The sequence below is a fragment of the Lissotriton helveticus genome, chromosome 3_1 (genome assembly GCF_964261635.1).
Source record: "Lissotriton helveticus chromosome 3_1, aLisHel1.1, whole genome shotgun sequence".
Taxonomy (NCBI): domain Eukaryota; kingdom Metazoa; phylum Chordata; class Amphibia; order Caudata; family Salamandridae; genus Lissotriton; species Lissotriton helveticus.
In genome coordinates this window covers 803,537,389-803,563,235 of record NC_136061.1, presented here as the reverse complement: position 1 = coordinate 803,563,235, position 25,847 = coordinate 803,537,389, and the positions used below count along the sequence as shown (strand labels likewise).

Genomic DNA, 25,847 nt, shown 5'->3' with positions numbered 1-25,847 from the left:
GAGCCTGGTGGACAGGAACAGGAAGTTGGAGACTGTGGGGCACTTCCTTCCTCCCACCCCCACCCCACAAAATGGACTCCTTGCAAAGAAAAAGTGCAGGCAAATGTCAACCTGAGGAGTTATTCTGATAAAAATCATAATTTTCAAGGTTTATGTTGCCTGCTGGTGGATTTCTTGTGCGAAATTGCAAATTTTGCAATCTCGCAATTGCGAGACTGTCGCTGCCCGCCGCATCTACGTGTTCGCAAGTGTTTACTCCCGCGAAATTGTATAGTATTCTAGTTGGCAAGTGCGACCAAGCAAAAAATCCGCTTCGCACGGATTTTACGAATTTTCGGCAAGTTCGCGAGAGTTTGCGGATTGCGAATTTACCGAAAATCCGCGAGCAGAACGCATTTTACGCCCAGGCTTAGATTCTACATAGGTCTTATGTTACTGGTCCGGGGCTGGTGAGGATGGGATGGAGTACAAATGGGGAATGCAAGAGAGGCTGTGGAGATATTGCGACTTTTTTTCACATACTGTGGCACTGTGATAGAGTTCAAACCTATTGGCGCGCCATACATGAGACTCTGCGAGATGTTCTGGGTTGTGAGGTTAGATTGGAGGCGCGCAGATGTCTCTTGAATGTTTGGGAGCCCATGGATCTTAATCAATATTTAAAGCAATGGGTTACGCTAGCCTGTATGATTGCCAAGCGCAATATTTCACAACTATGGGGAGCCACTCAATCGCCGCAACGCGCCAAGTGGGCCCAAGACTTGGACTGGTGCATGTTCAGAGAGCATGCTGTGTATGTCGCGAGGGGATGCCCTGTTATGTTATGTTATTAAATCATTTATTGAGCGCACTAACACTGATTAGTTTCTTGGCGCTGAAAATTAGCAATAACACAGTCGGAGGTGAGAAGAAGGTAGGTTAAAAAGCTTGTCTAAAGAGCCAGGTCTTCAACGCTTTCCGGAAAGGTAGGAGATCTTGGCAGAACCGGATTTCCAGAGGAAAGGTGTTCCATAAGCGAGAGGCAAATGTTGCAAACCTACGTCCACCAGAGCGTTTAAGTTTGAAGGGGGGAGTCTGGAGAAGGCCTAGGTGGAGTGTGCGAAGGTTGCGGGAGGGAACATATCTGGTGATTAATTGATTAATGAATATAGGGCTTTTACCATGCAGCGACTTAAAAATCATACAGCCTGCTTTAAAGGTCCAGCGTTGTGTAACCGGAAGCCAGTGCAATTTGATGAGAAGGGGAGTCGCTGCCTGCCACCTTGGTTGCTTCAAGATCAACCTAGCAGCATAGTTCTGCACCATCTGGAGACGCTTGAGTAGATAGCTTGGGAGACCCAAGTAGATGGCATTTGCGTAATCCAGATGGGACAGAACAGTGGCGATCACAACCTGGGTAATAGCTTCTGGCGTTAGTAGTCGCCGGACCTTCCTGATTTTTTTTAGCTGGTAGAAGCATTTGGAAACCACCTGGCCCACTTGTGCTTTTAATGAAAGGTCACTGTCCACAATAACTCCAAGCGTTTTGGCCGATGATGATGGTTGCGGAACTTGACCCAGATCTGATGGCCAATAATGTGGACCCCAGTACTTAGCACTGTCCCCAGTCAATACCAGTTCGGTTTTACCTGGATTTAATTTCAGCTGATTTTGATCCATCCAGGATTTAATAAACCTCATGGTAGACTGGAAGTGACTGATGGATTTTTCTGAGTTGTCAATGGTGAAGAGTAGCTGCAGGTCATCTGCATAGTTAAATACTCTCACCTGTCTAATCTGCGCAGTCTCGAAGTGTGTCCAAAACTGCAGTGACCACTGCCTCCGTTGAGTGGGCAGGCCGGAATCCAGCCTGATGGGGGTCAAAGCAGGAGGACTCCTCCAGAAAGTTAGATAGAATTTTCGCCACGTTTGCCTCTAGGATTTTTGCCAGGTAAGGCAATAAGGAGATGGGCCTGTAGTTTGCCTTACATGCAGGGTCAGCCCCGGGTTTTTTTAATAGAGGTATGACCGCGGCTTCTTTAAAAGCAGACGGGACTATGCCCGATAAGAGGGAGTTGTTTAGGAGGTCAAGAACAGGGGTTGGGTAGGTTGAAAAGCATTCTTTCAAGATGCGAGGAGGGCAGATGTCCAGTGGGGAGCCAGATTTGACTCTCATCATTAGTTCCGAAAGCTGGCCATAGGTTATGGGTAAAAAGTTGGTAAGTGTGGCGGAACCGATCTTGATTGCCATGCCGATCGTGATTGGAGTCTTTGATTGGGGAATGCTAGTTATTATGTCTGTGATTTTGTCACTAAAATAAGTGTTAAGTGAGTCACACAGACACTGAGTAGGGATTATTTTAGGACGAACATTCTCCAAATTGGTCAATTCATTAAAGACAGAGAAGATATCTTTAGATTTGTTTGCTGAATCTAGGATACGGGAAGAAAAGTACTCTGCCTTTGCTGCAGAGATAGCATTCATATATTCCTTCCTCGCCCTAGTATATTTAATTTTTTCCTCAATATCATAATCGCGGCGCCACAGGCGTTCAAGATGCCGGAGGGCCAGTTTCCTAGTTTTCAAGTCGGCAGAGAACCATCTGTTGGCATCCGTGCGCCGTGCTAGTCTAATTCTTTTATAAGGGGCGTGAAGATTGCTAGCCGCTTGTAGCCAGTCAGTGAGAGTGGAAACTGACAAGTTTATGTCATTGTCCAGGAAGGGGACATCATTGGCTAATGACTGTAGAAAAGCGGTCTTATCCATTGCGTTCCAATTTCTGGCCAACCTGCCAACGATTGGCACAGTGGTTCTGATTGGAGTAACGCAGATCTTAAATTTAAGAATAAGATGGTCTGACCATAGGCAAGGCAGGATTAGCGGGGAGGTCACGCATGTGGTGTTAGACCACACCTGGTCCAATATGTGTCCTTTGTCATGGGTGGGGGAGAGCACCAGTTGCTTAAAGTTAAGGTTAGACAGAAGGTCAGTCAGTTCTGCCAATTGAGAGCCCTCTGATGGATCTTTGTACCAATAATTAAAATCACCTACTAACATGATCCTGGCATGATCCAAGGCCAGGTTAGCAACTTGCTCACTAAACGCCATGGGAAACAGTGGCATTGGAGTGGGCGGTCTATACAGGAGGACGCATGCCATAGTCATGTGGGGAGTAGTAATTTTTAATACCAGGTTATCTGTATTGGCTAGTGTCAAGCAGATGAGAGTAGTGACATCCAGGCTAGAGTGGATAATCGCCGCGACTCCACCTCCTCCTTTCCCGGTAGCACGGTCTGCCTGAAAAATGTGGTAATCGGGTGGCAGAGCTGCTATTATATCGGGTGCTGAGGTCAATCAATCAATCAATCATGCCATTTGTATAGCGCACTACTCACCCGGGAGGGTCTCAAGGCGCTTGGGGGGAGGGGTATGCTACTGCTCGAACAGCCAGGTCTTGAGTTGTTTCCTGAAGGCGAGATGGTCCTGGGTCAGCCGAAGGTGGATGGGGAGGGAGTTCCAAGTCTTGGCAGCCAGGTAAGAGAAGGATCTTCCTCCGGCGGTGGCTCTTCGGATGCGTGGTACGGCTGCGAGGGCGAGGCTGGTGGACCGTAGCTGGCGGGTGGGCGTGTAGAAGGTCAGGCGGTCGTTGAGGTACTTGGGGCCCAGGTCGTGGAGAGACTTGTGTGCGTGGGTGAGGAGCCGGAACGTGATCCTCTTGTCGACGGGGAGCCAGTGCAGGTTCCTCAGGTGGCTGGAGATGTTACTGCGTCGGGGGACATCCAGGATGAGTCGGGCGGAGGCGTTCTGGATGCGCTGGAGTCTTTTCTGTAGCTTGGCTGTGGTTCCTGCGTAGAGGGCGTTTCCGTAGTCCAGTCGGCTGGTGACGAGTGCCTGGTTGACAGTCTTCCTGGTCTCGGTCGGGATCCAGCGGAAGATCTTGCGAAGCATACGCAGGGTGTTGAAGCACGATGAGGAGACGGCGTTGACTTGTCTGGTCATCGAGAGGGAGGGGTCCAGGATGAAGCCCAGGTTGCGTGCGTTGTCGGTTGGCTTGGGTGCGGTGCCCAGGGCTGGGGGCCACCAGGAGTTGTCCCAGGCGGAGGGCGAAGATCCCAGGATGAGGACTTCCGTCTTGTCCGAGTTCAGTTTCAGGCGGCTGTCCTTCATCCACTCGGCAACGTCTTTCATCCCTTCGTGTAGGCAGGTTCTGGCGGTGTCGGGGTCTCTGGTGAGGGAGAGGATCAGCTGGGTGTTGTCGGCGTAAGAGATGATGTTGACGTTGTGCTGGCGTGCGATGGCTGCGAGAGGTTTCATGTAGATGTTGAAGAGGGTGGGGCTGAGTGAAGATCCTTGCGGGACACCGCAGATGACTTCGGTGGCCTCGGAGCGAAACGGGGGGAGGCGGACTCTTTGTGTTCTTCCGGCGAGGAACGAGATGATCCACTCCAGTGCCTTCTCTTGGATACCGATGTAGCTGAGGCGCTGGACTAGGGTGCGGTGGCAGACCGTGTCGAACGCAGCGGAGAGGTCCAGGAGGATGAGGGCCACTGTTTCCCCCTTGTCGAGCAGGGTCCGGATGTCGTCGGTGGCTGCGATGAGGGCGGTCTCGGTGCTGTGGTTGGCTCTGAAGCCGGACTGCGAGGGGTCGAGGGATCCGTTCGTCTCGAGGAAGGCGGTCAGCTGTCTGTTGACGATCTTCTTGATGACTTTAGCAGGAAAAGGGAGGAGCGAGATGGGGCGGAAGTTTTTGAGATCGGTGGGGTCCGCTGTAGGTTTCTTCAGGAGGGCGCTGATCTCGGCGTGCTTCCAGCTCTCCGGGAAGGTGGCGGTGTTAAAGGAGGCGTTGATAATGTTCCGGAGTTGGGGTGCGATGGTTGAGTCGGCCTTGTTGAAGACGTGGTGTGGGCAGGGGTCGGTCGGTGATCCGGAGTGGATGGTGTTCATCGTGCGGGCTGTGTCTTCGGTGGTCACCATGGTCCAGGTGCGAAGGGTGGCGGTGGGGGGCGTTGGTTCGACGGTTGGGTGCGTGGGTGGGGCGCCGAAGCTGATGTGGATGTCGGCGATCTTGCGGTGGAAGATCGAGGCGAGGGAGTCGCAGAGGTCTTGTGACGGAGTGATGTCGTTGGTGCCGGTGCTGGGGTTGGAGAACTCCTTGACTTGACGATAGTGAAGAGCTCTTTGCTGTCGTGGGCGTTGTTGTCCAGTCGTTCCTTCAGGGATTTCTTCTTGGTGGTGCGGATGAGCTGGTGGTGCTTGCGGGTAGCGTGTTTGAGGGCGGTTAGGTTGTCGGTGGTCCGGTCGAGGAGCCAGGCTTTCTCGAGGGTGCGGCAGGTCTTCTTGGAGTCCTTGAGGTCGTCGGTGAACCAGGATGCCTTCTTGCTTCTGGGTCTGCTGGGAGGGTTCTTTAGTGGTGCGAGGTCGTCGGCGCAGGCGGTCAGCCACTGTGTGAAGTTGCGGGCTGCTTCGTTGGGGTCCGTTGTGTTGGCGGGTGGGCTCTGGCTGAGGGAGGTGGTGAGCTGGTCTGTGGTGATCTTGCTCCAATTCCTGTGAGGTACCTGTTGCGGGTGGTGGTGGGTCGTGGATCTTTTGAAGCTGAAGTGGACGCAGCTGTGGTCGGTCCAGTGGAGTCCGGTGGCGTGGCTGAAGGTGATGTACTTGCTAGAAGAGAAGACGGGATCAAGCGTGTGGCCGGCGTAGTGGGTGGGGGTGTTGACCAGTTGCTTGAGTCCGAGGTTGGCGAGGTTTTCCAGCAGGGCGGTGGTGTTGCGGTCCTTGTTGTTCTCCAGGTGGAAGTTGAGGTCCCCGAGGAGGATGTAGTCAGTGGAGGGGAGGGCGTGCGGGCTGATGAAGTCTGTGATGTCTTCGCTGAATTGTGTGCGTGGTATCGGGGGTCTGTAGACGAGGGTGCCTCTGAGGGTCGTCTTAGGGTCGGTGTGAATCTGGAAGTGGAGATGTTCGGCTGCGGCGAAGGAGTCGTTGGCGTCGGTCGTGATGCGGATGGTGTTCCTGTGGACGATGGCGATGCCACCTCCGGTCTGGTTGATGCGGTCCCTCCTGATGATCTTGTAACCGTCCGGGATGGCGATGGCGATGTCGGGTGCAGAGGAGGCGTTCATCCAGGTTTCCGTGAGGAAGGCGACGTCCGGTGATGTAGCGTCGAGGAGGTTCCAGAGTTCCACGGCGTGTCTGTGGACGGAGCGGGTGTTGATCAGGATGCACTTGAGGTGGTTGCTGCTGGTGTTTGTCTTGGCGGGTGCGGGGCAGGTTCGTAGGCAGGTGAACTTGCAGGTGCAGCAGGTGAAGGGTCCGTGGGTGCGTCTCGGGGTGGCTCGGCAGCAGGCGTGGGTCCAGCCGGCATTGAGTGCGTTGAGAGTGGCGGCGTTGTAGGTCAGTCGGGTCATCTTGCCTCGGCGGGGAGGGCCAGGGGTCCTGGCGCTGGGCGCGGGCCAGGCGCGGACGGGCGCAGACGGGCTTACCTTTGGCGCACCTTCGGCGCTCAATCGGCGCTCCCGCTGCGCGCGTCCGCTGTGCGGTCGCTCTGGGGGCGTCATAAGTAAGGAGCCGGGAGGGAGGAGCAGCTGGGTGGCGGGAGCGGGGCGGCAAATGGAATCACAGGGGGGCGGGGGGGCAGGGCCGCAGGGAGGCAGCGGCGGGAAATTCCAAGAAGCAGCGGGAAATTCCCAGGAGCAGCGGGAAATTCCCAGGAGCAGCGGGCAGCGAGCGAAGGAATCTGCAGGCAGGAGGCGGCAAAGGCAGGCAGGAGCGGCAGCAGTGAGTGGGGCGACCAAGCCCTGTGGAGGGCTGAGCGGAGGTAGGAGTTAGCCAAGTTTCTGCTAGTAGGAGAATGTCTGGCTTCTCCGTGTCTAATAGCAGGAAGATGTCCATCTGATGCTTAACAAGGGAACGAGTGTTGAGGTAGAGGATAGCAAGCGAGTTGGGGGTAGATTGGGCGGTGCCAGACATGCTGCACGAGTGGAAAGGTGACAGCCTTGGTTCAGGATGCCATGCTTACATAGCTGATGGAGTGTGTCCTTTGATAGGAGCAAATTATCTTTATTTTTATTGCACTCCAAAAGGTCGGCCCTGGAATAATGGATGGTTTGGGTATTATGAAGTGCCCCTAGTCCCGGTCGGTCGCGGATGGGCGCAGACGGGCTTTCCTTTGGCGCGCCTTCGGCGCGCCAACGTCGCGCCCGCTGCGCTCGTCCGCTGCTCTTCCGAGGGAGACACATAATATATGACCGGGGGAAGATGGGCGATGGGCGTGGCCTCTGGAAGGGGCGTGGCCTGCGGTCTGGGCGAGGCGCTGGCAAGCAGCGTTCCAGGCCAAATGACAGAGAGCCCCAAGTCCGCTTTGCTTAAAGCGTCGAGACGTCAGGGGTTAAATGCACAAAACCACAAGGTAACAGAGCACAGTTTTAAAAGCACAATTTTAAAAACAATCTAACCTCCCGGCTTTCCGCCTCAGGAGTGTGAGTAATGCTAAAGGCGGCGCTTGTAATCAGCGTCGCTTTAGTAGATTTTGGGCGGTGGGCGTGGCCTCTGGAAGGGGCGTGGCCTGCGGTCTGGGCGAAGCGCTGGCGAGCAGCGTTCCAGGCCAGATGACAGAGAGCCCCAAGTCCGCTTTGCTTAAAGCGTCGAGACGTCAGGGGTTAAATGCACAAAACCACAAGGTAACAGAGCACAGTTTTAAAAAGCACAATTTTAAAAACAATCTAACCTCCCGGCTTTCCGCCTCAGGAGTGTGAGTAATGCTACAGGCGGCGCTTGTAATCAGCGTCGCTTTAGTAGATTTTGGGCGGTGGGCGTGGCCTCTGGAAGTTGATAAAGATATGGGGGCCGTGGAATGTATACCGGGGCGATATTTGTGTTCCCCCAGCCAGGCGAACTGATTTGGACACTCTGGGTTCCCCTTGATTCCAAATTTTTTCTATTCTGTTTTATATCCTGTTTGCGAGACGACCTCTGCTCCGAGCACCGCAGTGATAATGCTGATGTATTCCCAATCCAATTGTTATGTTTGTTTCATTGTTTCTTGCTTAATAAAAAGAAATATTTAAAAAAAAAATCTCCAGCAGCAATGCTTTATTGTCCTGAAAGGGACGGTGAAGGAGTACTTCTGTAAACCCCAGGAAGGACTCCTCCAGTCGGCCTGAACTTCTATATGAATGAGAATGGGTGCCAGGAGCCACAGATTTGTAATCCTTTGAGGTGTTCTGCTTTTTCGGGGATCCTTGGTGTCCTCCCTTGCTGATGGTACTCTTGTGCATAAGACTGCAGTTGTACACTTGGTCCTATGACATATTGGTAGTCCCGCAAGCAAGCCAAACAAGATGGCCACATCCTGCTAATTTGATCAGTCTTGCGTGCATTTACGAATATTTTAAAGCAGTTTTTAAGGGTTTCTTACCAGTTCCAGGAGTATTATCTGCATTTCTATGGCCAGTGTTTTCTGGTGAGGTAGTTTTTATGCGTTTCTATTTTGTTTGAAAGGCTTTTGATCATGCTGTGCCTTCTAACAAGCTGTCCTGAGGAGTGCTGCTGGAGTTTCCTGTCGTAAGGGCAGAGACATATTGAGGAAAGGGCGAGGCTGTAGCCTAAACCACACCCACAGCTGGTTCTAGGTGCTTCACAGTCTCCTGCTTTGGTGATTTCCTGTCTATTTTCATTTTCATTGCATTTAAAATGAGTTTAACATCATTTATACATAACTTTGCAAGGAAGACATTAATATGGAAGGAAGGAATGTGCATATCACAGCTAACAAATGTAAGCAAACAACTTCTCCTCTATGAGTAAAGTCGAAAATTGTGGATACCAATGAGCCTTCTTTAGTTACTTTATTGGAAGGACTACAAGCTGTTTGCTCTAATACAGATAACATTCTTTTGGTTTTAAAATATTCACATGGACATGCTAGTCTTTAAATGAAAGTATCCGACCATTCCATAAAAATACAGGATAATAAAGCAAAAATTGACAGTATGCTGCCTCTCACTGCAAAAATTGAGCCTTTGAATAACCTATTACTTGATTTAAAAAATCATAATAGGCAGTATAGTTTTTTGAAGGTAGTGATTGAGAGGTGTGACGCAGCAGCAGGGTGGCTGACCCTGTAGTACAAGGGTCATAGTTTGATCACCAGCGACAGCTCAGCCCAGCATCATGTGACTCTGGGCAATAGCTTGCTTAATCTCTCCAATGGCCCCCAGCTCCTTGAAACCCTTAGGAGTGATAAGTTTGCATTTTACGAATACCAGGTTATTTATTAGGCTTTACTTGGAAACGTTGTTACCTGGTCTTTTAAAGTTAAAATTCCCAGATAAATTTGACATTGATAAAGCACATAGAATTCCTTATCGCAACCCAAGCAATTTTAAACCATGTCAAGTGATTTTTAAAGTCCACCATCATAAGGTACTGATCCGAAAAAGCTGCAAGAGAGATTCCAACTTTGATGGTTAGTGGCAATAACATTTTTATAAATTAGAATAACACCAGAAAAACTATTAAAATTCCTAGAGAATTCTCTGACCTTAGACCTCCCCTGAGCCTCCCCTGAGAAGCAGTGGCTTTAAATATGGTCTGTTTGATTAATATAGTTTAAGATTTTGTAAGGATGATATCTCAAAATCTTTTCAACGACCTGAGGATCTTCATACTTTTTTAGATCAGCATTCTCTGTTATCTACGGAAACAAGTGATACTTCTACCTAATTCATACATTTGAGTATTATTATTCTAAACCTGTTTACTGGTATTCTTCATAAGGGCTTTGTCTAGGAAGGTCAATCTTGCATATTCGTCTGTGCAACTCTAAAATACTCTTTGTCTCTATGTGGTCTTTTTATGTTTGTCATTGTTTTACCTTGTTCCCCTATCATCATCTTCTGGAGCTTCTCTTTAATCCATTAAGTTATACTTTTTCTTTCTCTTTTCTATCTTATTTTTTTCCTGTTGATGAATAATATTAATAGAAGTAAAATTGTCTCTGTTAGACCTGGCATCTTTGGCGTGGTTTTCCCCTATCTTTTTGCCTCTACCTCGTGTATTTTTTTGATGCTGTGCTGGATTTCGTTTTTGCTGGTTTAGATGCTTTGGACACTCTGCCACTGCTGATCAGTGCCAGAGTGTAAGTGCTCCCTATGTAAATTGTTATTCTGATTGGATATACATGTTTGGCATATTTGTATCGCCATGAAGTCCCTAGTAAAGTGCACTGGGTGTGCCAGGGCTGATGATGACAAATGCTACTAGTGGGCCTGCAGCACTGATTGTGCCACCCACAGGAGTAGCTCTAAAATGGTGTCTCAGGCCTGCCACTGCAGTGCCTCTGTGCAGTTTAGAAACTGCCATGTCCTCCTGGTCAGTGTCCCCACTGACCAGGCCTAACCCTTCCCTTTTTGTGCACATCAGTCACCCCTATGGAAGGCCTAAGGTACCCCTCTGGGCAGGGTGCAGTGTATGTAAAAGGTAGAGCATGTACTAGTGCAGGTGACATGCTCTGATAGTGAATGGCAGCCATTTTCGTTTTTCACTATTGTAAGGCTATCTTGCTCCATAGATTAACATGGGGGATGCTGGCTACAGTGGCTTCCAGCATTTCTTCCCATAGGAACAAGATGGGACATAAGTATCTAGTATCCCTGAACTCAGAATTTAATAACACATCTTTTAGGAAAAGTTGTTTTTAAATCCTGTGTTTGGGAACAGCACTTTTAGAAAGTTGCTGTTCTCTTGTCTGACCCTTCTGTTTGCCTTGGCCTGTTTGTGGATTGACTGTCTGGTTTGAGAGTGACAGAGGCTGGGGATGCCCCAGGAGGCTGGCTGAGTCAGCCCTAGGCTGAATGACTTCATTTGCAACTGGAGTGGTGGGAGGAGTTAGCACCTGGGCCTGAATAGGGCTGTGCCTGCCTTCCACAATGCTGGCTCCACCTCCTGCTGGGCGGCTGACGACCCTGCCCCTCACTCTGAAAGGAAAGGAGAAGCCAGCAAAACAAAGTACTCAGGAAACACCCAGAACTGGTTCAGACCGGGCTCAGGGCCCACTTGCACAAAGAGAACAAAGACTTTTAGGGGTATAAGTACAGGACCCCTGACAACAGAAAATTAGATCATCCTGGAATCAAGAAGGAACCTCTGCCAAGGAGAAAGCTGAAACTGAAGAAGGAAGACTGTCCTTCTGTTGCTCTGCTGGACTGACCTGCTGTTACTTTGCTGCCAAGGAGAGGGGAAGGACTTTGCTTTGTGCTGTGTCCCCTTGCTTGAAGGAATCTCCAAGGGCCTGAGAAGAGCTGGCTCCCTGTACTGAAGTCCCAGGAACAAAAGGGCTTCACCCCCAGCTTCCCTGAACTCTGCTGAGAGAGTTCTGTCCTTCCTAGAGTGCTTGATCCAGTTGTGGGGCCTCTGGAAGTTGTACCTGTGCTGGGAAGCTTGAAACTAAGCTTGAGAGACTTTTGCAATTGAAAAGTGTCGCAACGCTCGCTTGCGGAGCGCATCCCCGACAGTGCGAGAAGTTTCCCGCTGCTACGAAGGTCGAGATCGTCGCAGCGCCTGACGCTGCTGCCAGAGCCGTCGCATCCTTCGTTTGCGGGAAAGTCGAACATCGCTGCGAGTGTCGTCGCAGAGCCTGTCGTCGCTGGGTGAGATCGCCGCACCGCTTGCTTGCGGACCGCATCACGTCGCTGCGAGCATCGTCGTAGAGCCATCGCATCGAGGAGCTGCGAGAGAAAGGATCACCGCTGGACCGCGCATCGTTGCCCCGGAGATCGTCGCAGCCCCTACGAGACTACGGAACCTCCGCACCGGAATCCATACAAGAGGCCTTCCTCCCCATACAGACCGGATTCGTCGCAACACGCCCGCTGCTGCAGCGGGGTTGTCGCATCGCCTCCCCAGGGTCTCAGGAGCAACGCATCGCTTGTTTTCCACCGCACCAGCTTCTGCTTTTGGAACTTTGTTGCAACTAAAAGGTACTGTGAGTAAACGTGACGCAACTGTGAACTTTTCAAGCATCTGTGAACTTTTCAAGCATCTGTGAATTATTGTAACGCAACCTGAAGAATTTTGATCGCAACCTTAAGAACTCTTTTGAAACCATATTCTTGAACTGTGTATGTTGGATTTTTGTCGTTTTGGTCTTGTGTAGTTTAGATTAAATACCTTTATTTTTCTAAACTGTTGTGGAGTCAGTTTGTAGTGTTTTCACTGTGTTACTGTGAGTGTCGGTACAAATACTTTACACATTGCCTCTGGTTAGCCTAGACTGCTCATGCCAAGCTACCTAGAGGGTGAGCAGGGGTTATCTCAGAGGGTTATCTCCTTGCCCTGACTAGAAGTAAGGGTCACTATTTGGACAGTGGTACCTACCTCTGCCAACTAAAGACCCCCAGTTCTAACAGTCTCGTTTATTGTTAAAGGATTACAACACCCTGATAAAAGAAAAAAAGTTTTAGATTATTTAGCCAGATATAAAGCTAATATTTGCTTACTTCAAAAAACTCATACATATTATATAGTTGTATCTTATATGAATAAACAATGGATGGTTAATGTTATTGCTTCTCCTGCAGTTAAAAGGAAGAACGGTGATGCTATCCTTTTTAAAAAAGAAATTAAATGTTCAATTACTATCTAAATGTTCATATGCAGAAAGTTGTTACATCATAGCATTATAGCAAAAATTATAATTGATACTACCATTTTTCATATAATTAACCAATGATGACCCTCATTTTCGGTCTACCTTCACTTCTGAAGTGAATAAAATAGGTAATGGTTCACTTTTTTTTGCGGTGACTTTAAACTACATATCGTCTACCTAAAGCTTTTTTTGCTTTAAAATCCTTTTTTAAATAAACCAAATTGGTAGATATTTGGCATCTATATCACCCGAAAGACAAACATGTTTACATTTTTCTCTGACCCTCATAATTCTTACTCTTGAATTGATTATTTGTTAATTTGCTGCTCAATAATTCAATAATTTTCTGATCCTACAATTAACAAGATTGATATTTCTGACCTTGCTCTTATTTCAGGTGTTTTACAACTCAGTGCCACCCAACAATACCACTCTCGTGGCATCGAATATGAATGTTGTTCTAAATGACAATAATAAACCCACACTCTTGTCAACATTTCATGATTATTTCCCTGTCTGCCACATGGCACTTTGAAAAAAGCAAATATTGCTTTTTTAAAGGTATTCGGTATTTTCCACCAACTTGTAGTTGGTGGTAAATAACGAATCCTTAAAGCAAAAATGCACTCACTTAAGTGCTACCTACATAGTTTTTAAGGATTCGGTAATTTAGAGATTCCTTAAAATAAGGAATTGGTATTTCACCAATTCCTTAAAATTAGGAATTGGTAAATTACCAAATCCTTATTTACAGCCTCCTACATTGGGAAGGGCTAAATACCGGTCGGTAACGGGAAATTCACCGATTTTCGGCCGTTACCAACCAGGATTTAAGCTACCTACATCTGGCCCTAAATCTCTGAAACTGTAAATTACCAGGACTGAATGGTAAACCTGCTGAATTTTATAGAGAATGTTATCCTTATCTGATATCTCATTTACTAAAGTTATTTTCTCACTTTAGTATTTCAGCTTGTACTGCAGAATTCTTTACTGAAGCTTTGATTATTCTCCTTGCAAAACCTAAAAAAAGGTCCAACTGTTGTTTCAAATTACCGACCTATCTCTTTAATTAATCAAGATTGTAAACTTTATTCAAAAATTCTTGCTACCAGATTGGCTTCTAAATTTGATACTATTGTTCCCATTGATCAAATAGATTTCATGAAACACAGACATTCTGTAAACAACACTAGATTATTCTTTCATGTAATTGAAGCTGTGTCAGCTTTATATTTTCCTGCTGGTGTCCTTGAATTAGATGCTGAAAAAGCGTTTGACAAAGTTAATTGGCAGTATTTATTTTGTACTTTATCTGCATTTAATTTTTTCCAATTCCTTTATCCATATGGTTTCCAAAATCTATTCCGGTCCTTCTGCTAGACTTTTTACCAAAGGTCAGCTTTCAAACAATTTTTTCCTTTTTAGAGGCGCTCGTCAAGGATGTCCTTTGCCACCTTTGCTTTTTTTTTTTGCGATTGAGCCTCTACTCATCGCCATCAGATGCTGCATAGAAATAAAAGTTACTACAGCCTACGCTGATGATGTTTTGTTGTATATTAGCCTTCCTGATTCTTCTATCCCCCCCTAATAAATCTAATTCAAACGTATTGCTCAATTTCAGGTTATACTCTAAACACTAATAAGGCTGAATTATTTCCTTTAAATATGCATTGTACCCCGGCCCTGATATGCTTCCCAACAATTGAATAATATGGCAAAAGGGAAAAGTCAAATATCTTGATATCCTTTTCTCTTATACCATTAAACAATCGATTTATTTGAACTGTGAATATATTCTTAGTCATATCAAAGACAAAATTCATAAGTGGTCTGCTTACATTTATCTTTTCAGGGAAAGTTGACATCTACTCAATTTTCCTTTAAGTTCTATAAGTCTTTACACACCTTAATATCGAAATTCATTTGGAATAATAAAACGCCTCATATAAGCTATAAAAAATCGAAAATTACAGAATGTAATGGTGAGTTTGGTTGACCACATTTCTTTTTTCATCATAAATTGTTTATTTTAAAACAAAGCACATTGTGGTTAACCAATACAGAGTTCAAATGTACACCTTTTTGGCTTTTCAGTGAGAAAAGTTTGATTTCACTGTTTCCACTACCTCCATTACTTACTATGGGGCCGATTCCGATCTGGGTCGGAAAGCAATCCGACCGAGCGGATCCGGGGTGTTTTCTGACCGATCTGGCCTCCTGCAGTCTGACCAAGCGAGTTTTATGCAGCCGTATGTTGTCAGACTCGGTTCGGTCGGACTCCCATAGAAGTCAATTGGGGCCGGTTGTACGACGCGTACATAAGCTCCCATTGACTGAATGAGTACTTCGCGGACAAGTGCGCCACCTACAGTGGGTACACGTCGTGCAATCTGCACCGTACATGCCTGTGTTGCAGAAACCCACGGCTGTCCGAATCGAGCATCACACTAGCTCGGTCGTGAAATGTCTCCATTGCGCGCCACGGTTTTCTTGTGATGGAGTTGTATGGAGCAGTTCGGACCTGGAAACGATTCGGACGGAGATTTTGCACTTGTTTGCATTGTACTTCTACATCCGGACCCATGTACGACTAGGATTGAAAATCAGCCTCCGAATCGGATTCGCTAATGCCAAACCCGATTTGGTGCCCTTCCAACCGAGATTGGAATCGGCCACTAAGTTTTTTTCTAACTCCTGATTATTTCCATCCGCTTTACTAAAATCTAAAAAATTTATATTGCTGGATTCTCTCTTTGCAAACATCTAATTCTCACACCTTGAATATATCCTTATGGTATAATCCTGTCATAAAACGTAATCGAAACATACAATTTTGGCAATATTGGATAAATGCAGGCCTTTTTTCATTGATAAGATGTATATCATAATATTACTTTATTATCCTTTTAAGAACTGCAACAAATGTTTATTCTGCTTCTACCAGATATTTCTAAATATGAGTTATTATGTAACTCCATTCTAGACTCATTTCCAAACAATTTTCCAATGGTAAACATATCTGATTTCGAAACCTACTTTCAAACAATAGCCACTACATCTCATAATATGTCGATGTATTATAAGAACTTGAACTATTTTGACAAGAATAGCATTACTTTATCTCTTCCTTTTGGAATAATGAACTCAATGTATCTGTTTCTCAAGACGTATGAAAGAAAATATGGATAAATTGCGTCTTTGGATGGTTACATGTGCCATTATATCAAACTAATTCTGTCATACTATTTAATTGTTATGGACATTAAAAATGTTAAATGCTTAAATGTTGAATTCACTTAATTTTGGTATTGTAAGTTGTTTCTAGGTTCATTAAGACATATGCTTTTTGAATGTAATATTGTCTTAGTTTTAGGAAGAGATTTATTATGGGATGTTATAAAAGAAATTCATTAATCAGATAAGCTTTCATATAATATGTTGATTTGTAAATCAATATTACTTTCAACAACACTGTCAAATTCAAATACCTAGCTATATGACTTTTTGCTATCTGCTGCTCTGATATCAATTACTGTCAATTGGAAAAACACTTTGTTATTGCCAATTCATTCAGGGTGGTCATTGAGAATATTTTACCAGAAAAGGAGGTGATCTAACTATGTTGGGTGTTGTTCATAACACATCTACTTATCAGTCTTTCTGGAAACCAATTGATTATTATATAGAAATTATATTATTAAGAGTTTATATTCTATAATGAGTATAGTTTGTCGGATTTTACTATGTGCCTCTGTTGTTATATACTTGTTAAAATAGCTATTGATTTGCCTCCCTCTTTTATTTTCTACTTTTGTAGTTCCTATTAAGCTGCCATTTTCTTTGTGTAGGTACAAGTATTATTATAATGAAATATTGTAAATTTAAATGTACCTCATCTGTGCTCTTTTTTGTTTGGTCTATTGCCTTATCATAAATTCAATAAAATGTTTTGAACAGCTCTTACAAAATATTGGTTGGGATCTAAAGTGTATTGGGATCCCACTGGCACTTTGCAGTTAAATCCAAGATGTTGCTCCACCTACAGCTATGGGAATATCTTACGACAGTTCCTTTATTCTTTTGGTACTCCTGACCATAGTTGAACCAAGTGTTAGTCAACCCATTTTAAGAACTTCTACATTTGTTAGCCATTATATCTAGCAATTTATGTGGCATCTCTTTATCAAAGATGGATGAAAAGCAATGGCTTTCTGATGACAGCCTTTCAGGGTTCATTGAACCCGAGCTAATCTGTACAACAATATTGCAGTTAAAATATTGACTTGTAGATATATCTTACTGATGATATTGACATTCCTATTACTTCACAGCAAAGTAAATAATCCTATATTAACCTTGATGATAATGTTATGGAGTGGATATTTCCGCTGCTATATTGTGACATACAGCCCGAGCATGTACTGCTTCTCCAACAAACAATGCACAAGGATCCACCCATTACCACCTGGCAATCCTTTAACCCTTTAAGTTTGATCAGTGTTAACATATCAACATATCAGAGGGCTGCAAACTGGAGCTATTCACGGAGCATCCAATATTAACAGAGTTAAAGTTAAAGTTAAAAGATTTGTAGAGCGCTCGTAGACCAGGCGGTTTCTTGGCGCTGAGGACGGAAGTAAGTGGAGAGTGAAGAGCAACCTACTCGGCAAAAGCTTGCAAGAAAAGCCAGGTCTTCAAAGCCCTACAGAAGTCCATGTAGGAAGCAGTGATCCTGATAGTAAGGGGTAAAGAGTTCCAAAAAGAGGGGGCCAAGAAGGAAAAGCTCATGACGCCGTGTTTCTTCCTTCTACAACGGGGGATACACAAGAGGCGTTTGTAGCAAGACCGAAGGTTGCGAGTGGGGACGTAAGATTTGAGTTTAGCGGCAGTAAAGGCAGGAGCTGTACCGGCTAAAGCCTTAAAGATCAGACAGCCAAGTTTCCCTCTTCACTACTTTTCACCTAATCTATTTGTAACATAAGACTTTATTAGTGTAATACGCAACAGTCACTCAATGGTCACCCATTTTTAGTTCCATTTGTCCCCACGTCTGTGGAAGTAAGTACATTAAAGTGATTCAAAATGGGAAACAGGCTACCAACATCTAACAGTCGTTTGCTAATCACTTTTTAATTAACATAATGGCCACTTTAGAGACATTTTATCTGTTGATCTTGTAAGGAGTTACATATTGCACCAAACATTCTTCACCAAACCTATTTCTTAACTTTTCCCATAAGTAAATGTATTTTTCCTAAAAAGAAAAGGAGGTAGCAAGCCTAAGCCTAAGTAATAGAGATATAGGTTCCCTTTTAAAGCAGTGCTCACAGTGCTCACATCTCCGCTGCTAACGCTAAATCCAATTCCCCTAACTCTTCTCTTCTGTCCTACCTACTTCATATGAGAAGTCGATGACTAATATAAGCAGACTCATTTGTCCTCTGCAGTAGGGCACTGCTGCATTTATAATCCATGATGTTATATAAAAAGCTTCATTGCCCTAATGGGTTAGGTCCACATTATATACTTTCTTTTTAATAATATACACTAATAACATGGACAACATCAACTATCATTCACTTGATTGTACAAAAAAAGTTAATTTAAATCACTAATATTAATTTGAAAAGACAATCATTTTATTGGTTTTCAACAATTATTCAAAGATACATTTTCCCACTGATATTGTTATCTGCAAGTCAATATACAAGTAAATATGTCCTATGTTTTTGGCATTTTTTTTATTGGGGGAGGCAGAAAAGGTAAGAGTGATTCTAAGTAGTGACAAAGACACATCAATCAAATGAAGGGAATTAGATGTGTGGAATTTAACATATTCCCTTAATTATTGCTGTGACTTATGCTTTAAAGGACTGGTTTGAATGGGGGAGGTGCAGCAGGTATGACAGCAAGCTTCACCCGCCTGCTACAAGGAGCTAAGTATATTCTGTATTAATGGAGTTGAAGGTGCTCTTCATTTACTTCTAGTTCAACCATAACTATTGCTCAGTGATCTTAACTGCATGCTCTCACTGACCCTTCTGTTCATTGGTCGTTCAGAAACTAATGCTTGGATCCGCAGAATACTATAACCTGTTTTACTCTGCCTGCAGCAGCAGGCTCATCTTTGTCACCATATGAAGATTGTTGGAAACCCCTTAATTTTATTGATGAAAGTGAATCTGCCATTTAGTCCATTGTAGTTGTATACTGTCCCATGTTTTTTACTCTAGGGAAGTATTTATGCAGTATACTGGGATGTCAGAGTTACCAACACAGCACTAGGAGAACAGAATGTATCCTTCATTTGTAGCTCTCTACATGAAACTAAAGCATTATAGACAGTGCAGAGAGAGATCTAGCATTCATGCTGTTCAATGCAAGAAAATTGACATCACAAGTAACTCCAATTCTCAGCTATTTCAATTCACCTGTTGTTGTAGTAGCAATTCCACACTCCACTTTGGTCCATATTCAATGTCAGAGAGTTTTAGACAGCTGAACCTCATACTTTGGAGCCTCTTAAGAAATTTCCCAACAGAGCCACTGTGCCACGGGGAACTTAAGTGAGATTTTTGTACTGTGGTTGACAAGCCCATTGATCTGTGTTTTGACTCTTTGAGGTACTGTTAATCCTATCCACATTCTTCAAGCAATTGTTTATACTCACAACGTATCTCCAAGACACTACTGTTTTGGGACTGTATCATGATCACATGTTGTGCTTGCACACAAACAAATAAGGGAGCCTTGTGCATATCTTTTCAAGTAAATGTTGTAATCTACAGTGCCCATGCTATCCCTCACTGCAACCAAATTGGTGTATTCACTGTAGATATTGGGATATTGTCAGAAAGAGGTGCACTGGCCCATTTTGCACCTGCATACGGCTGCAAATTAGTATCATGATAGGGTCCAGAATTCCTCAGCAGGGAACCACCAGTATCCTCTTTGTTGGTGTCCACCATTATCCATTCCCAACTCAGCTCACCCATTCAAACACCTGCAAACCAACTGCTGAAGTAAAGATGCTGGCTTGCCACACATTTGGTATCTTTTATTCCCACCATGACTTCCATTTGTTAAGAATTACATTTTGGCAAAATACATTTTATTAATGATCTACCATTTTATGATTTTGTTTATTCTGCCTATGACTGATTAATTTGAAGATCGGACTGTGGAGCCTGTTACACATTTTGCCATTTCAATTTCACCACCTAAAGTAAAACCTAATTTACTGGAACCTCAAACTCCTACAGAGGAAAGATTAGCTGACAACTTAAAAATGAGTATTCTATATCATGCAGTTGGCACAAAACTTAATGAAAAAGTAGTTTACATTAGCAAACAACTGAATGAAAAGATGCATTAAACATAGAAAGAACAGGTGTAAATATCTCCTCCAATGTATACGTACACTACATAACCAACATTTGATGCAAAACACCACTTTGTAACTCAATGTACAGAATTTTGATCTGATTACATTCAGCTGAAATATAACATTTCCAGACCACAGTTGTCTACTCTTTAATAAGAAATAATACTTCTGAACATGAAAAGGTATTCAATTGTTTTCTGAATAGTGACATAACATTTGCAGCTTTGAGAAATAGCTCTGAGTGAGAATGCAGCATATACCGTTGCACAAAATGTACTATGTTTCACAGGCATCGTAAAGTCAACAAAAACAACTAAGAGGATGCAATCACATGCATTGAGTTATTAGTACAGAATAAATCCTTTATGACAAAGATTCCATGTCTCACAAAGCACAGTCATCTACTTTTAGCAACACACTCTACAGCCTTGAATCTGTATTTGTCACAGGCAAGTTAATGTGTTAATGAGCAGAAACTTCCATGGCAGAGAGATGTAACTTAAGGTCACAATATTGTGGTTGGCAACACCTTGTTTTTTATCTTTTCAATGCTTAATCTCAACACTGTACACCATGAGGAATATTTTGCAAACTCTTACTACAGTTTATAGCCCATTCCAATAAAGGCATGGATGCCTTTCACAACACTCTGTGTGTATGTGTGTGCGCTTTTAATCAAAGTGAAACTATATGTATGTACTTTAGACCAAGGTAAAGAACTCCTTTGTCCTCATCATCAATACTCAATGTTACATTGTGAAATTACATTGTGAACATTCGAGCAATGCCATGGGCTGGTTCCAAGATGTGATGGACACCCCATTGTGCCAATGCCTGAGGTAGCTTCCCCTAAACAAGCCACTAGCTAAAGCCTAAAATCCAAAAGCCTCTTTCTGTATTGATATGTGTGTGTTGTGTGCTGTCATGAATGTGTAGGGGTGACAACAGGTCTGTTTACAGTCTGCTAAAGTAGTATGTAGCCAGACCTAAAAAGTCAGTCTGACGGACTTTGTCCAAGGTTGTCATTGCAAATTCAGCACTAAAGTATAATCATATCATGATGATTAAACAGTTCAGAAGCGTAGAATGCCCATGGCAAACAATACAATCAGTTAACGTTTTCAGAGTAAAACATATTTCTGCAATGAAACTATTCATCTAGTAACTACATAAAACATAGAAACTCAGTGTGTCCATTTACTGCTAGAGATTTGCAGAATAACATCTCCAGAATCATTTGAGCCTTGGTTAGAATGTTCCTAGTGTCACTAGTGGTCCACCCTGTAAGATGTAAGGTGGCAAAATTTAAAACAATTTGACCAGGTGTAGTGAAAGAGCCACTCTTGTGGTTTGGCACCCTATGATGACCTTCGACTACCACCATTTTAACTGACTTTGGTGTGTCATTTTACCCTAGCCTGGATATATGAGACGGCTCTGCATATGCCTGCTTCTCTTCTTCCTTACAATCTTGTTGTCTTTCAGGGGGAGCTGTCATAAAGTAGAATAGTCTTGCCAAGAATAGAAGGTGTGGGATATGCATTTGAAAGCGTGAGAGGGAGAGAGAGGTGTGGAATGTACTCTTTGGTTTTGAAGCGCAGTGTTGTGAGCAATGGTGCACACATGTGCTCGGTGTTGCTTAATGATGAGTTCTTACTACTGGCTTTGACAAGGCCTCGTGTCATCTTGTTTTCTGACTTTGACTATTGACTTTGACATGGCCTCATGTCATCTAATTTTCTGACTTTGACATGGCCTCATGTCTTAAATGTAGTATTTTTCTGTGATGTAAAAATATATATTTTACAACTAAAATGGAAACATTGGAATAATACCCAAGGGCCCCATTCACAGGACTAACTTATGACAAAATCCTAAACTTACTACTTTGGTATTCACAGAGGGAATTCATTAGTAGTAAAGTTAGGATTTTGTCTTAAGTTTGTCTTAAGTTAGTTCTGTGAATTGGGCCCCAAGTATCTGCACGTATTCCGGCCCTATCTGCAATGTGTATACATGCTTCTGATTTCCAAACTATCTTTTTATATCAAAAAGATGGCTCTCTGAGTTAAACACTCACTGCTGGTATCTCCTCCGATCTGATGGCCACGAGTTTGAATCTTCACTAGGCCATCTCAGTCTTCTATCCTGCGGAGGAAGTCCATTTCAGTACCATTAAATTGGGTGAATTCAACATTTGTAATGTACAGTGCTTAGAAAGGTAGAAATGAGGTATGAAACAGAAATTCAAGTCCATTACAGACAGAAGGCTGGAAATGGACTTGAATTAAAAGGAAGTTATTATTAAAAAAAAAAAAATTGTGCAATACATATGAAAATTGATTTTCACAAACTGGACAAGTAAAGACAAGGCTCATTGTATAATTTTTGGTAACTAGATAACTCTAAGGTACACTGAAAGTACGGCATAAATAACATAATGTATACACTTTTTGTTAGCTTTATGCTTAAGAAAAATGTACAATCTAACCTGCTCAATAATATTTATTTTTCATTTATGGATTAGGATGACCCTTTTTCTGCACTGGACATCCATCTCAGCGATCACCTTATGCAAGATGGTATCCTGAAAATGTTAAGAGAGGAGAAGAGGACCACTGTCTTAGTGACACACAAGCTGCAGTACCTGCCACATGCAGATTGGGTAAGAGAGATGTAACCTATTGTGCTGGTAATGAGAGCATAGATAGCTGGTCTATAGCGCTGAGATTGGCCCAATTTATTATTTGATATCCTGTTGTCAGTAAGTGTTGCCAAGTATTGCTGCCTTCAGAGGAATCCATACACTGTATCAAAATAGTAAGGTTCTAATAAATATGTGCAAGAGAGTGAGATATCGAACCACCTTGAGATTGAACAGCTACCCTCCCAAATTCTCCATCAGACTTTCACAGGTACAATGACAAACCTGTGTTGCTCTCACACAATCCACATAGGAACTCAATCTTTACTTTCTCATTCAGGAAACAAGCAAAAGCTCATCTTTGAAATTTCTTCTGAACTGAGGTGAAACCTGCTTAAAACATTGACAATTTGTCTGTCATAGCTCCTGCCTTCCTGTTCACGATGGTTTAATACAGATTATTATTCTCTATAAAGGGCCCCAAGACCATCGATGCACAGAAGGTATAGAAAGCTCTTAAATAAGAAATAAAATGAAAAAACCTATTAAATCCTGTGCAGATTTATGGATTATTTAATAGTCGATAAATGGCTTGTTATGTGGATGGATGGATTGCTTTGGGTACTTTATGGTGGAGACTTTCTCTTGGCACTGGTCTAACTAAGCAACCACGACTTGAAGGGACTAATTAATAGAGATGAGAATCATGGAAGAGAAAGTCGTTAGATTCTTAGTTAATTGATCAGCCATTGTCATTGCTCAGGGCTAAAGGAAGGGCATTTCTTAATTTGGGAACTAGAACAATCTTCCTTCATACCCTTTTCCTTTCTATCTGGAATCGTGGGGTGCTGAAAAGTTTGAGGGTCTTAAAACAATATCTATGCCTTTTTTGTGTTGGTCAATCTCAGCTCACTAGATATGCAGTGGGGGTGCCAAGTTGCTCCTTTGTGTTAATGAACGAACCTTAAACTTTATTGAAACTTTAAATTTACACCAGATCAGTTAACAAAAACATCCTTTTTCCGAATGATTATGCACAATATGCTCTTTAGTTTCTGCCTTGAGAATTTTGAATAAGTGCTGTTTGTTTCGTTCAGTACACTGATTATTAGATTCATAATTTCTAGTTTGAACAGCTGAACCCTCAACATTACCTATAACATGGGCCAGGATGAGATGAATAAGAGATTTCCAGGTTTGGCGTGGAAATAAAGCCACTTCTGACAACTGATATTTGGGTTTGAAGTATAACTTCATGCAAAATAATACTCCTGCATTTCTCAAAAAAGGCAATGATGATCTTAAGGTCAAAAAGGGATGTAAAGAATACTCACAGATTCTCCCCATATCATTTGGTGCTGACAAATGATTAAAATTTACTGTAATTTGCATACCACCAGCTATGCACATTACATGGTCGTATGATCTCAATATGCTCAAACAAAGAGGGCACAAAGTAGGAACCATGAGGCAGTCAAAGTTCCAACCATTAGTCCAGTCAATTAAGAGAACAGTGCATACTCATGGTGATATCACCTTTAAAGTGTGTTGCTGGTTGAGTGGTTAATATGACACAAAACAGACAATGATAGGCCCCCATTCAGCAATACCAGACTCACATTCTCCTTTCTGAAGATTCTACCCGAAGGAGTAGCTGCAGACCTCTTATTAAGGCATTGGAGCCATCAACACCTGCACTCAAGTATGGGTATAGGATAAACCCCAATAGTAATGACATTTGGAAATACAAAATCAAGAGTAGTGCCTGGAGGTTTTCACCATATCACTCCCTAAGGACAAAGCTGTGAAGGACTGCTTTGGATCTGGATTTGGGAAGTGCCTTCTTGGGGATTATGCTATGTAGAACCTATATGCCAGCATCATGTAAAAAGAGTATGCCACACCCCCTAAGAAGTAGTGACAGTGAAAATCTAAGCTGTCTATACATGATACACATCGGTTTTACTACAGCACGATACGGCGATATCTGAACCCGCAATGGGTGAGTTATTCGTACTCTCCTCAACACAGCCTCTGTAGCGATTTCGCACCGGTCTCCGACAACCCGATACGGCGATAGAACACACCTTTAGACCAAGCGGCGCCCTGTTCTTCTTACCTTGACAATTAAATTAGGAGGATTGCCCTTTCCTTCGCCTCCCCCCTTGTCCTAAAGAAGACCCTCCCAGCAAGGTGTAATTCCCCTGCACTTCATTTTTGGGTCGAAACGTAGACTACCTCTTCACCCCACCAGCCTCCACCGCTAGCATGATGTTTACAGCTGTTTTAGGAGCATGGTGTTTTTAAAGTCTACTTAACTGATTCATACTACATTTGTGACCCTGAGACCAGGAGATCACTCTATCAGTGTTGGGAATTATATAAAAAAGTGTATAAATTGCCTTTTTTCCCTTTCTCTAATTGAAGATTATAAGACCGCTTGTATAATTTAACCTACTTTTCCTTGCTTCCCCCTCCCCCGCCCCCTCCTTCTCTTGGGCATGAATTTATAATTAATTCACATTAAATGTATTCAAATGCACAGCCATTGACTATGGCCCTCAGTACATTGTGAATAAAAACTCTGTACATCATCCCTTGGCTTTATGTAGGTATGTATGAATGTGTCACTAATTCCTTCTATTTCCTCCTTTTCCCTGTCCGGGACCACTCTGTCTATATCGTTCATTCACCCAGGTCCCAGCGACTTATATGGGTTCAACCCTGTTTTTTGTACCTATACATGATGTGGCTGCTCGACATTTTGACTTGGTGCTAGAAATCTCACACTATGCTGCTACTCCCACAACATTCACAGTCTTGAGAGGCAAGTCCTGTGTTACTGCCTAGATCTGAACACCTCTTCTTCTATCACCTAGTCCCACCACCACTCATACTCTTAGTTACAGCACTGAAGTCTCTGTAGGACATCATCAAGAGTCCACCTTTTGCCTTGCCAGAGATATTTCTACATTTAGTTACGTACGATACTAAATACAGTTGAAGGCCTTTTCCATATTCTTCCAGATGCTCTTTGCCTGAGCTGCCCTCTCTGTCTACCAGATGCAGTATCTGCTTCCAAGACTGTCAATGGAATGAGTTAAACATGCCATCTACCACCTGCACACAAAATAGACATCAACATGGTTAACCATGGAAAACCTTGGGATGTCGACAGCTGTCAAAACAAATT

At 43.7% G+C, this 25,847-nt stretch overlaps 1 protein-coding gene across 3 annotated transcripts in view; it reads left to right on the top strand.

The window, feature by feature from the left end:
• The window catches only part of ABCC8 (ATP binding cassette subfamily C member 8), a 1,340,683-nt gene that overhangs the window by 928,808 nt on the left and 386,028 nt on the right, over positions 1-25,847 (top strand). For all 3 annotated transcript variants that reach the window (XM_078681060.1, XM_078681061.1, XM_078681059.1), the window contains one exon: positions 22,538-22,675. In XM_078681060.1, the coding sequence (XP_078537186.1) occupies positions 22,538-22,675 (138 nt within the window). The remainder of the gene's footprint in view (positions 1-22,537; positions 22,676-25,847) is intronic.